Source organism: Vigna unguiculata, chromosome 3, assembly GCF_004118075.2.
Source record: "Vigna unguiculata cultivar IT97K-499-35 chromosome 3, ASM411807v1, whole genome shotgun sequence".
Classification (NCBI taxonomy): Eukaryota; Viridiplantae; Streptophyta; class Magnoliopsida; order Fabales; family Fabaceae; genus Vigna; species Vigna unguiculata.
Window position 1 is genome coordinate 12,794,079 of NC_040281.1, and position 14,582 is coordinate 12,808,660.

At 30.3% G+C, this 14,582-nt stretch overlaps 1 protein-coding gene across 1 annotated transcript; it reads left to right on the forward strand.

The window, feature by feature from the left end:
• Positions 1-1,785: 1,785 nt before the first annotated feature.
• Positions 1,786-4,773, forward strand: LOC114176891 (ubiquinol oxidase 2, mitochondrial). The gene is made up of 4 exons (XM_028062079.1): positions 1,786-2,245; positions 2,771-2,899; positions 3,328-3,816; positions 4,552-4,773. The coding sequence occupies exons 1-4, from the start codon at positions 1,934-1,936 to the stop codon at positions 4,609-4,611; spliced, it is 990 nt and encodes a 329-aa protein (XP_027917880.1). The 5' UTR covers positions 1,786-1,933; the 3' UTR covers positions 4,612-4,773.
• The last annotated feature ends 9,809 nt before the right edge of the window (positions 4,774-14,582 follow it).

A 14,582-nucleotide genomic window follows, 5' to 3' on the forward strand; every position in this document is an offset into this window, starting at 1 on the left:
ATTTTAAGAAAAAGAATATTAACGTAAATATTCTGTCTTCACATAAAGCATCACCGTAAAATTAAGAAAATAAGTTTAATAAATATTATTCATGAGATAATATTTTTTGGACAAACTTAAACAACACTAAAATAATAATTTTTTTGTGAAGTAAAATTAGTTTATATATAAATTAAAAATAACAATTTAAAAAATTATGAAAGAATTTCTACCAGTCAACTTGTGCTTAAACTAATTTAATTTATATAAAAACTAAAAATATTTTTGAAGACACGTATGCGAATAATTCCCATGAATACGATACAGAACAACCAACCAACCAAAAAATTGTTTGTTGTCCAACTTCCAAGTAATGCCTACACTGCCATAAATATTCTGAATGACTTATATACTTAGGTGTCGCTAAACAGTATTATAAAGAAATTGGTAGAAGATAACTGATATATATTAAATTCTATAAAAATATATAATTAAATATAATATTAAATAAAATCTTATCTAATTATTATTAATATAATTTTATTTTAAATAAAAAATAAAAACACTCATAAATATTATATAAATGTATTAAAAAAATTATTTAATGCTCATAATAAAAATTAGAAATTAATTAAATAATAAAATAATTATATTTTAATATTATTAAAATTTTACATATAATTAAAAATAAAAATATTTAAATTAATAAAAAAAAATAGAATTAAACACCTAAATATTAAAAACAAGATACAGATATTTTTAGTAGAAATCTTAAATATTTTAAAGTTCTTTTTGCATTAAAAAATATTATATAAAATTTGAAAAGATATTTTTATCTTTACAAAATTTTATTATATATATAATATTTAAATTAATGTATTTAATTATTTTGATTTTTAATATAAAAATTATGAAACTAATAAAAATCAAGCATTAATTATTCTTTAATCGGTGTTTTAAGATACTGGATAACATTCTCTCCATTATTATATCTATAGATATAAGCGATGTCCCATTTTGATATTTTTTTATTCTCAATTTTATCTTTTAATAAATAATTACTATTTAATTAAACTAATTATTTTATTTTGAAGTAACCATTTTATTATATTTAAATATTGCATTCATTTAATTATTCTTAAGTCTTTTTAATAAAAAAATTATATCTAAAGTAAATAAATAAATATATTTATATTTATTTTAAAATTAAGAAAATGAAGACAAATGCATATTTGTTTTCATTAGTATATATAATTTTTTTTTATATTTATGTTTTAGTTTTATATTTTAAATAACTTAAATTAAAATAGTTATATTATTAATTTTATCTTTTAAATATCTGGTTCTTTTAATTTGATATTTTTTTATTTAACCAATATTTTAAATTTAATTATGTTTTTAATTATAAAATTATTTACAAAATAAATAAAAAATATTCAAAATAAATTATAAAAATTATTTTTATTTAATTTATAATTATAATAATAATAATTTTATTATCGTAAAAAGAAAATACAAAATAAATAAACTTAATGTTTTTGAAATATGGTTAAATAAATATGTTAATGGTCAAAGTCAGACATTACTTTAGCTATTATTGGTTGAGTCGGAGCACTACGTGTGTTCTGCGTTAGGCATGAATATAACCCAACTCTTACCGCCTTACTCACTCCAAGTAGATGTCATTCTAGTGACAGTTAATGTCCATCAAACACCCTCCACTCCTTTCCCATCATCATCGCAGCCGTTGATTCGTCACCGTCTTTAATCAACGGTCAAGAGCATTCCTAACCTGCCTCATGAGACACACATGGGACCGTAACTAACTTCCCCTTGCTGATTCTTTTCCCTGCTCATGCGAGCTACGTTTCTTCTTCACTAACCGCAACTACACACTTCATGGAATGTCCCTCATAAACGAAGTATCTGGAAAACGCGATTCTTCTCTCGAGAGATGAAGTTCATTGCATTGAGTTGTACGGTTCGGCGAGCTCTGCTCAATGGCCGCAACTGCAACGGCCTCGGTTCGACGGCGGTGATGGCATATGCGGCACCGGAAACGAGGTTTCTCTGTGCCGGCGCCGCTAACGGAGGTCTCTTCTACTGGAGGAGGTCGATGGCTTCGCAGGCGGAAGCTAAGTTGCCGGAGAAGGATAAGGAGAAGGCCGAGGCCGAGAAGAGTGTGGTAGAGTCCAGTTATTGGGGGATTTCGAGGCCGAAGATTATGAGAGAGGACGGAACGGAGTGGCCTTGGAACTGCTTCATGGTGAGGATTCTGTTTCTGATCAGGAACGAAGGTTTAACTGAATATATTTGCGTTTACTAGTTTATCAGATTGATTACTGTGGAGTTCTCTCTGCGGATTTTGTTGTTGATTCCTGACTTCTCGGAGTAGATTTTCGTTGATTGTTGTTTTATGTTGATACAGTAACTGTTGGAATATTTTATTAAACTTATAGGTAAACCGTCCCTCTAAAAAGAATTCATTGTCATGAATTAAAATTAAAAAATGTTACTTGTGTAACTTATGTATCAGGTTAGTCTTGCTGTTAAAAATTCTACGACGTTACACATTTTTGTTATTTTGGTTCTTTAACTTACTGTTTAGTGTTGCTCAGATCTAATCATATTTAATCTGTTAACCTAATGTGTCAGAGAAATTACATTTTCATCATGGACTTTTTAAAATTTTAAGATTTTGGGACATCTACGTAATCTACTTATTATTAAATGATGTGGCTATGATTTTCTTTGAATGCTTACTGGCTTGTGATTTCATTTGCCTATGTAGCCTTGGGAGACTTATCATTCAAACCTGTCGATAGATCTTACTAAACATCATGTGCCAAAGAATTTTCTGGACAAAGTTGCTTACAGGACCGTGAAACTCCTCAGAATTCCTACAGATTTGTTTTTTCAGGTGTGTGAATTGCAATATTTCACTCAATTTTGAAATTTCCTATAGTTTGATCCAAAACAAAAGGAAAAAATAAGTATTTATGGGTTGCTAAAACTACAAGTTCGTAAGTCATGTGGATCTGTTAAGTTTATTTAGAACTGGTTGGCTCAAACTTGATTAGATGATAAAAATTGCATTATTGGTACATTAGAAAGGTTTTTAGTGTTACTTGTATAATTATATTTCGGTTGTGAATTAGATGTTTATTAATAACTTCATTTTTTACTTATTCATGGAAGTGTGAACCATGAATGTTTTATGTTATCTATATTTCTTAGTTTATATTGTTATAAGGACTGCATGATGCAGTTTCATGATATCATTTTACAAGATATTCTTATTCTTGAAGGTGTGATATGTCCTTTATCATTCTCCATACATATTTTCAGAGACGGTATGGTTGCCGCGCAATGATGCTAGAAACAGTTGCAGCTGTACCTGGCATGGTAGGAGGGATGTTGTTGCACCTCAGGTCTCTCCGTAAGTTTCAGCAAAGCGGTGGTTGGATCAAAGCATTGATGGAGGAAGCAGAAAATGAGAGAATGCACCTAATGACTATGGTGGAACTTGTGAAGCCCAAATGGTACGAAAGACTGCTGGTTATTGCTGTACAGGGAGTTTTCTTCAATGCGTTTTTCGTACTTTACATACTCTCCCCCAAGGTGGCTCATAGAATTGTTGGGTACCTTGAGGAGGAGGCTATACATTCTTACACGGAGTATTTAAAGGATATTGAAAGTGGTGCAATCGAAAATGTTCCTGCTCCTGCCATTGCAATAGACTACTGGAGGCTTCCCAAGGATGCCAAATTGAAAGATGTTATAACAGTCATTCGTGCTGACGAGGCTCATCATCGAGATGTGAATCATTTTGCTTCTGTGAGTGTTCTTTATTACTTGCATACCCATCCTTTTTTCTTGTCTTAAAACAAGGATGCTTCTTCAACTTCACGAACTTACCGCTAAAACTGTTCTGTTTTTATGATATATTTGTTTTATACTTATTTCATTTCCAAATTCCTTTGACTTATAATGATTTTTTTTTTTCATGGAGCACAAATCATGAAAAATGTACATTTATGAAAAAGATGAGAATGGTATAAGATAAAATCCACTAAGAATATTAATCTGGCAGACAACTAGATGGACATTCTTCCTCCAATTGCTCACAGTCCCTGCCTAGAATTTCAGTACTAAAGTTATGGAACCGACGAGTGTGTAAGCAGCTTTTGCTGCAGAAGAAACATTCCTACATTATTATTGACATACCTAGTTGAATAGGTTTAACAAAGACCAACAAAAGGAATAAGTTTCACTTTTCCATACTTCGTTTATGAGAGAATTGAGAGGATAGAGACATACAAATTGTAACCACCTAGCTAGTAAGACAGCATATTATAAGTAGTTGTGATATGTCTTCCTTGTCAATCTACTTAGGTTTTGGGTTCCGGACTTCGGAGGTAGTGATATGGTATATATTAGTTTGTTTGAAACTAAGGTTGATTAAATTTACCATGTTTATTTATCATATTAAATGTGTCTCCATGTGGACATTGCTTAAGCATTGCTGATCCATGTTGATTTTTATTTAATACAATAATGTTTTTGATGCAGGATATCCACTTTCAAGGTAAAGAACTGCGGGAAGCACCAGCTCCTATTGGTTATCACTAAGTCTTTGCTGCCACGAAGATGAAGTACGTTTTGCTTAGTACAGTCCTTTACCATGACACCGTTGGATATAGCATTTAAAGTAAATATGTCAATGATTATAGTGCAATATCTCATCTGAGAACCATGTATGTTACCATTACGATATAGATAAGTACTTCTTCCACGAGTATAAAGTTAGAGGACAATGAGATAGAATAATAAATTAATATGCATTTATTATATTTGATGACAGTCAAGTATGAAGGATGAAAATGGAAAGAGTGATGCAGAAAACTTAACTATTGATAAACTGCTTGGTCGAAAAATGATTTGAAAAGATTTGTTGAATATAATAAAGGTTAATCAATTGTTCATACAAAAGTAATATATGACCTATAATTTTATATCAATTCATCCTAACATTAGATTTCATCCATTTATTAATCAGAATTTAATTTAAAATGTTATCATTGTCATTTCTTATTTGTCACCAAATATAAAAAGTTGTCCTTGATTATTCCTCTATCTTCCTTGGATATAAAAAATAAGTATTCTTTAACATTAAGTTTTAGTTTTCTTGAATACTTTATTATTGTTACTTTTAGTTAGAATAAAATATTGTTTGAAAAACTAGAAAGAAAACTCCTTGATAAAAAGATACAAATTATGATCACGCATTTGAAAGAATAGACATCACAAGGTAAAAGAATTTTTTTAAAAGAAAAAAGTACTTTGTTTAAAGTTTATTAGACGATATTTAGATCTATCACTTAAAAGATTTGGCAGTAGTATATATATATACCTCTCTTATTTTTATGCGGTTTTTCTGTTACACTCAACTTATGCAAAGGACAAACTTTTTTTTCGTATTACTCGATATCAAATTGAGCATACAAGTTATGAGAAAAGTTTGTCTACTTTCTCATAATTGTTATGGATTGTAACAGGCATTTGGTGAAGAGTAAATAAAACTTGCATATTGTTTTAAACACATGTTATAAGCGTTTATTGATTTCATGTTGAAGACTTTCGATGGTCATTACTTTTGTATTAACGTTTTCTAATAACTTTCTTCTAATTATTGTCAATCTTGCATTAGATGATCTAATTAATAATCTCCTTGTGTGAGTTTATTTCCCATTATACATTTAGAGAGACTATGATTAACTTATCAAAATTCAATATTATTTATCATCAAAATTATGAATATCTTAATAAAATTATATATCGATTGATGGAGATTAGTCTATTCCTTAAAACTTGTCTATTCACTTTGTGAAATTGTTTATATATTAGCAATTGATTAATGTAAGAGCTCAATTTTACTAACATGAGGAGATTGATCAACTTGTATAATCACACTCAACTACGTTACTAAAGTATATTACCTTAAGACTGATTTCAAAGATATAACTACAATTTATCCTTTTATGTCAAATAATATTTCTTTAGTGTCAACTAAGAGAAATGAATATTAAAATTTTATGTGATCATAGAAATACTAAGGAAAATATCATGCATAATTTATTTTAAATTTTGCGTTTATCCTTCTCTTAAAATTGAATCGGTGAAACATCATTAAAATTAAAATTTATGTATAGTTAATAAGAAAACCAATTTAATATTAGAAAATTTACTTCATACTGACCTTGTTTGGATACAAGTCACTACCACACAAGATGTTTGGCTTGGTGTTACCTCCATCTAAGATTATTTGAAATAATCACGTAGAATAGGATACTAATAGTAATAGAGTATTAGAAGAAATAATCAGAGGGAATCAAATTAGAAAGTAACCAGTTGAAAGAAGAGAAGCAATTAATGAAAATTTAATACTTAATTATCTTAGAGAGTAAAAATATACGAGAAATAAGAAAAAAATGTTTTCAAAGTTGTCTTAAGGTAAGAAATATTAAAGTGAAAGTTTACCATATTTAATTATTTTCTTTCCAAAACCAAACAACCATTCTTAATTTTTTTTTTCTTTTTCTCCTTCCTTCTTTCCTTTATACCAAAATGTGGTTAGTTTTTTTTTTTTTTTCTCTTCCAAATACCCCGACAATATAATAATCAGTTTTATTTGTGACATATTAGGGTTTTCTAATGAAAATTATATCTGATTTGAATTTGTACTGATCTGTTACTTTTGTTTTGTTGTGGGTAACATATATTTTCATATTTACCGATATAGATAAATTTGATTTTAACTTTTTAAAATGCTTTTACTAGTTTTACTTAAAAAAATTAAATTCTTTTTAAATAGTTCTTACTCTATAACTTATAATTTAAGGGACAACTCAAACTAAAATTTGTACAAAATTATTTACTGTTGTAATTTCATTTAATTCTCACTCTCTAGTTGGTTATTTCACTAGAGATTTCATCTTCGGTACAAAAAAAAACTTAACCATAACCTAGTTAATAGTCATGTAATTCACCTCAAGAAAAAAGTTTACTTCCTCATCAAAATATATGTAAAAAAATTCTCAAAATCCATAAATTGAAAAACACCGACAAATAAAACCAGACAAAAAGAACATATTTTAATCTTAATACAAATTCAATAAATAGAATTAAAAGAACAACAAAAATAATAACAAAAGATGGCAGAAAAAGATGATAAACGCTCATAACTTGAGATTTAATAAATGAAATGTCAAAATCCTAGAAAACAGAGCTTTTAGAAGAAAACATTGAGAGACAATGAGTGAAATTGGTAGATAAAAAGTCATAAAGAGATAAAGAAAGAAAATATAAATCAAAATTGATTAGATGAGAATAAAAATAATTAATCTTTTTTTTTCTAAACAAAATTTTAATTTATCAAAAAAATGGTATAACTCATTAAATATCATTTTTAACACTAACAAAATTAAACAACACTTTAATAATTTAATTAAATTTTATTCTTAAACATAAAATTATAATTAACTTAATAGAGATATATTGATAATATTTTTAGACTTTTTTTTCTTAAACATAATTTTATAACTAATTTAATAGAAGTATATTAATATAAAAAGATTAAGAAATTTGTTTGAAACATAATTTTATAGTTAATTTAATAGAAAAATATTAATACTAAAATAAAAAATAAAACTTTTTTAGGCCAGAACGATTGTTTTACCAGCTCTATATTTTAAACTGCTTATTATAACATAACATGTACCCATCTTGGTTCATAATAGAAAGGGAAAAATAGGAGAAAATATAATAAAGACCAAGAGACAAATAAATAGTGGAAATGAATTGGTCTGAATAGAATAAATAAATGAGAGAGAAAAAACAATTATATTAGAAATATATAAAAAATAAAGAAAACTAAAAAGGGAAAACCAAAGTGAAGATAAATCCTTTCGTAGTTTGTTTGAACTAGATATTAAACAGTTTGTTTGAACTAGATATTAAACAGAAATTGAATTATATTTTGTGGCCTTAATGTTATTTGAAATATTGGATCGATCCACTTAAGTTAGGTAAAGGTTGATATGAGACTTTAGTGTGTAGGATTACTTATGAAGTTAGGTTTAGGTACATTTGGTCCAGGGAGTAGTTGGCAAGGTCTAAGATGAGGTTAATTGAATATTGAATGCTTCGCGTCGCGATAGGTTTTTAATGATTCTTTTTTTAGAGGTGATAATCTCCAATTTCGTCTAAATAATTTTTATAAAAAAACATTATGCAAAATAAAAGTCTAACTAACGCAAAAAAAAATAAAAATAGACGAGATTAGAAAATAAAAACAATTATTTTTAATAAAAAAACGAGATTTACGTAGTGTTCCTTTTGAGATGATAGTATTGTTTATGTGTATTGATGATGATGGATTCTTGATTTTGTTTGTGTTCTTTTCAAAGTATGTGCAGTGATTTGCGGATGCGGATTTGCGGGATGGAGCGTTTATTCCATCCACCCAAAAGGGAGCTGATTTAAGTGTATTATGGGTAACATTATAAAATTAACCCTTGGTGGTTTTATTTCATCGTAAGAACAGAAGTGGTGTATGTGAATTGAAGCATTGGTGTGGTGATGTTCTGTAATTGCATTTTGCACGAGTGAATGCACCGATGTTGGTGTGTGGTGTGGGTTTGTCAGTGCAGCAAGACACATTGGGTGTGGTGGGAGAGAAAGATGGTAGACATGGTGGGCTGGTGGGGGGGGAGGAAGATGGTAGATGTGGTGGAGGAAGATGGTGGTGGAGGAAGGCTAATTGAATGAGGATGTGCATCGGTTACATAATCGACGTGGTGCACTGTGTGTGTGGGACTAGTTACGTAACTGGTGTCTGTGCAAAAGAAAAAGTGACATCGGTTATGTAACCAGTGTCGTGTGTGTGTTTTGATTTTTTTAACTGTGATTTGTGTTTTTAATTCGTATTAATTATTTTTAATTATTTTTATAACATCAAATTACAAAATCATTCTCTTTTTCCATCAAGGGTATTTTGGTAACTTTTTAATTCTATCTATTTTTACAATTTATTTTATCTATCACATCAATTAAATCTCTCACTAACTTTCATAAAACTTATCCTCTAACGATCTCTGATTGTCGGATTGTCTTTGCAGTTATGCTAATGCTTTAATAACCATTCAAATTCTCAAATAGAGATAAATGAGGTATGTGGTGAGAGGAACATGAGGTTCTAGTCTAGGAGTTTTTCCTTAACCAAAGGTGTTAACGGACTAACTTGTATATGATAGAGTTTCACTTTTAATTTGTCGCTCTACAGAGCATGAGATGCCACTACAAGTGCACAATTGTCTAGATCCAACCTTAATGCATGTATCATAATAAATTGAGTCTTAGTTTATATAATTGTATGAAATTAACTAATTATTTGTGTATGATTTATGTTATTACCTTTTTAATTGACTTATTTCTTTAAAAGTTATTAGCTTACCCTTCTTTTGTCTTTGATATGCTTGGTGTTTGTTTTCCTTTGCAATGATCATCTGATGGGTGTGAGCAGTTGATGATTCTGAAGCTGAATCAATACAAGGAGGAAGAGGGAATGTTGCTGAGTAGTTATAGAGATCTAGTGTTTGTGTATAGACTTGTGTTTTCTTTTTGAAAACTCTTGTGCAGTTTTGTATATAAAATTGTATAGCAGTTTATCTATTTTTGTGGGATGACTGTAATATACTATTTATATACTTAGGTTCTATGTTGTGAATTATCAGCTATGAAGTATTTTGTTTAATGGTTTATACTAGTAAATGGGATGTTACAAATAATACTTTTATTAAAATTGTGTGATCACTTTTTTCTGATGTTTTTTCTATAAAAGGTCTTACTTTAAAAACATATTTAGAATTATATGACATCATTACTAAGTTGGCACCATAAATCTCCCAACAATATTAACAATATTATGATCTTTAAGGTGTTGTGTTTTTTAGGTTGTGAGAATAAATTTAAGGAAGAGTAAAATTTGTGTTGTTCTTTTGAAGGAATTTGAAGGTGAGAATGAGTTAATTCAAGAGTGAAGTCTGTGAGAATTTTGATTGATGTGATAGATAAAAAAAGTTTTAATATATAGTAAACAAAGATTATCAAATTGTTCTTTATAATGAAAATAATATGAAATGATTTTTAGATGAGTGGAATTATTTTTATAAAAGACTTTTATTTAATAAATTTTAAAACTTAAATAAAGAATACATGTCATCCAAAATATTTAAACATTAATTATTATTGTTGATAAAAGTTTGTTGAAATAGTAATCTTCATTTTTGTCATTCAAAATAGTTGTAAATAAGATTTTTTATTTATGAAAACTATTATCAATTTTAAACATCATTAATAATTAATAATTATTGTGCAACACAAACAAGTCATTTTCAGGAACTAGAATCGGTTCTCAGGTGCAACAGAACCTATTCCCATTGCCCAACATATATCATGGAATGAGTTACAAGAAATCTAGAATCATGGAACTGAAATCAATTTTAAGGTGCAACATAACCTATTCCCATTGCCCAACATATATCATGGAATCAATTACAATAAATCTAGAATTGATTCCATCGCGTTTCAACAAGTCACATAGCTGATTCCAAAAGCTCCTAGAACCGATTCCACCCTTCATCCTTCGTGGGTTCTTCATCATGAACAAGGAATAGCGCCCACACACTTCTGCACTTCAAGAATCTCATCGTGCTTATATGAGAAGGCATAGGAACGTACTTCATCACATGATGTTTTTGCAAGGTTAATTTTGTAAAACACCATCACTCACATGGAAATCTCATCAAATGAAGCAGGGATGGGAAAAGAGGCTTATCCCGCTAATCCGCACTATCCCTTCCATCCAAATCCACCTAAACGAACAGGATAAATAATGGATAATTCACGCTCGTTATTCTCTTTTAACAGTGAATCCATGTAAATGAACACAGTCTTAGAGTATATGTACATAAAAAAGAAAAAAAATAACATAGACATACAAAAATCAAACTAAAACTCATAAAATTAAAAAAAATAACTTTTATTCAAGTAAAACAAACCTTTTTTTTAAAAAAGAAAATTCTAAGAAATATTAGAAGAAATAAACTCAAATCAAACAATTTTTTTACTCCACGTACATACTAGAAAAATAATCGATATATTTATTATCATCTAAAAATGTGGGAGACCTTAACATTTTATAAATTACATATGACCAAATAACATTTCCAAAGACTCTTCACTCGCGTATTTTTTTTAAATAAGTGCTCATGGTAGGCATTATTGTCATAACATGAAGATTTTATTAAAAAAATTGGAAAGATCATACCAAATTCATGATAAAAATACATCACATACTAAGACAAAAATACCTATTATAAAAAAACTAAGTAACTACATATATGAAGAAAAAAAAACCAATACATCATTAATAGAAAGGATGACAAAGCGGACTGGGCCAAGTTGTCTGAAGACGAAATTCGATCTCTATCAAAATACGACTTAATTCATCCTAATCGGCCTTGGCAGATATTTGGCCGAATTTGTGGCTAAAATTTGGCCTAATTCAATCAAGTCGGTCTAGCCGACATTTGACCGCATTCAATCGAGTCGACCCTGGCTGCAACTTGGCCGCCTTTGGTCGATGAGGCCCCATGGAAACACGGCTGAATTCGGCCCCATTTGAAATATATTTGAATTCAGCTTAGTCGACCTAAGCTAAAATTCGGCCGAGTTGGCCTCGACTAAAATTCAGCCAAATTCAACCTAGTCGGTCCAACCAAAATTCGGTTGTACTAGGTCGAGTCGGCCCTGACTAACTTTTGCCTGGTCAGCCCAGGAAAAAATACAATTGAGTCAGCCTCGACCCAACCGAAATATGGCCAAATTCGGTTGAGTCGGTCTTGTCAAAATTTGGGCATATTCAGCTGAGTCGACCTTAACCGAAATTTGGTCGTATTTGGTCCTGGCCAACATTCGGCCAAGTCGACCTCAATCAAAATTTGGCCTAGTCTGCTTGGCCAAAATTAGGTCGAGTCGGACCCTGCCAAAATTAAATCAAATCGTCCCCGACCGAAATTCGACAGTATTCAATCAAGTTGGCCTCGACCGAAATTTGACAATATTCGACCAAGTTAATCCCAACCAAATTTCAACAGAATTCAATCGAGTTGTCATCAACTAAACAACTTTTAGAAATTTCAATTTCAATTTCTTTTTATATAAAATGAATTTTGAATTTTGAACTTGATACAAGTATTTGAATATGAATTTAAAAAAAATTTAAATTAGTTCTCAAAAATAAAAATAGATTTGAATCCAAAATCTAATCAATTATTTGAATCTAAAATAAATTTAGAATGAATTTAAAAACACATGACCATCTTTGTATATAGAGTTAAATACACCAAGATCTAAAATAAGAAAATACTCAATGAAATTTTGATCTTCAGTATTTCGTTCTCTTTGATACACTATGTAAGATCCGCGAAATTTAATTAATTAAATAAAAAAATAATTAATAAATGTGGATAGTATGAGCCTTTATGGCATTAAATATTGACTGTGGTGATGTGGAAAAGTATCAGCTCAATTGGTTGAGAGTACTTGGTTGTTTTGAGAGGACTTGGGTTTGAGTTCTATGTATGCCATTTATGTGTTATTTTAATTGTGTATTATTTTAACAATATAATTGAACGTGGGGAGTGATAATATAATCCTATATTTATAGGAATTATCATAAAACATGAATGGATTGAATGGTTGTACATTGACTTGACATTGACATGGTGATGAGTTTGAATCTTAGTAGAGCCAAATTAAACTTTCTTTTTGCCAAAATTCTCTTTGGCACGAATGTGAAAGGGCAGAGAAACCCTAGCTAACAAAGAGATAGCAAAGAGGGGATGAAAATAACTCATAATTATCCTTGAATGGCAATTATCATCATCATCATCGTTCAACTAATTTTCGTTTTGCACCATTTACCTCTCATTAAGACATCATTTAGTGGCCAATTAAGGGAAATAGAGAGTGTTTTGTGGCTGACATTGTTGCATAGTGAGAAGAGAAAGAATTTAGAGTGTGCTGTGAGAATTGAGTGTAATTGGGAGCTGAATTGAAGGGAAGTGCTAGGCGACATAGTGATCATGGGAGAAGGCAAGAACTCACAAGTTAAGCGAAAGGAAATCAAGTTAGGGGAGCTGTAACTCGTGGTCTTGTATTTTTTAAATTCAAATGCTTGTTATATCGTATGATTGTGCATGAATCTTCCTTGTCTTACTTGAATTTTGGGTTTCTGAAATTTTTCCAGAAACTGCCTGGCAAGCGATGAATTGCCACCAGGCAACACCTGCATTTCTGAGTAATTCTAGGTTCCTAAAGAGGAACCGCCTGGCGGCACGACCCTGACCGCTAGGCGACACATGCTTGTCACCCAATTTTCTGGGTTTTTGTTTGAATGGTCTGGCGGTGATGAACATCCGCCAGGTGACGCGAGCAAATGTGACTCGATTTTGGGGTTTTCTAGATTTAGGGCCCTTATTAAACGATGGAAAGGGTGTTTTAATCATAGTTTGATTAAAAGGGGAGGATTGATTGTGAAATTATAGTGTGGTGCGAGTGAATTAAGCAAAAATGGTTATGTATGGATATTAGGGTTTGCAGATTGGGGGCTTTTGGTGAATTGAGTATAATTATTGTTGATTTACACTATAATTGTTTCTGGATATAGTTAAATTTGAATATTTGTGTTACTGTTATCATGTTCATGTGTGAAACAACTAAGATAGGTAGAGAAAAGCATCGGGGAAGTGTTAAGAGGGTCTTTGCAAGTGTTGGAATTCTGGGAATTTTTCCAGAAATGTAGGCACTGCTTGGCGGCACAGGACCTACCGCCAGGTGCCAACGCAAAGACAATAATCTTGCGTGGCCCCGAGGTGTAATTCTAGTTTTGGGATATTTTGACGTCCAATTGTAGGGAAAATGGATTTTGAGTAATTATCAGGAGGATTAAAAATGAATTAAATTGAAGGTGGAGTTAGGATAGGAAGAATTGGAATTTTAACACATTAAAATTTAGTTCCTAAACTAGGATCATGAATGAGGTTGGTTGTGAAAGGCGAAAGAAATGATCTAGGCATTAGAATTACTATTAGGTGCCTAATTAGCCAAGAGTGTAACCAATGTGTCTAAGTGTTAAATAAGGTGGCATGAGCTTGAAAAGAATAACTGAGTAATGACAAACCAAGTTTGCATTAAGGATTTGGGAAAGGGTATAATATTGGTCAGTGGAATTGATAAGAATGAGTGTATGAACTGGTACACTTGGGACAACCTAAAGCTAATGGAATGCAACTGGGACGAGATATGATGATTAAGGATAATGTTGGCCATATTTAGCTAAGTATTTGGGTTATGATAAGTGTTGAGGTAGTGAATGATGTGCAAGAAACTTAACAGGTTGTGAAAAATCAGTATCATTCACTGTACTGGTGTAGTGCCTCACGACAGAACTGAAGTCGCCAGGCGATAACCACAAAAAT

What these genes read in the sequence shown, in the direction of transcription:
- LOC114176891 (XM_028062079.1), top strand. Translation starts at nt 1,934, where the DNA reads ATGAAGTTCATTGCATTGAGTTGTACGGTTCGGCGAGCTCTGCTCAAT. An exon ending in GGCCTTGGAACTGCTTCATG is followed by an intron (nt 2,246 to 2,770) that starts GTGAGGATTCTG and finishes TTGCCTATGTAG; the next exon opens with CCTTGGGAGACTTATCATTC. An exon ending in ATGTGAATCATTTTGCTTCT is followed by an intron (nt 3,817 to 4,551) that starts GTGAGTGTTCTT and finishes TTTTTGATGCAG; the next exon opens with GATATCCACTTTCAAGGTAA.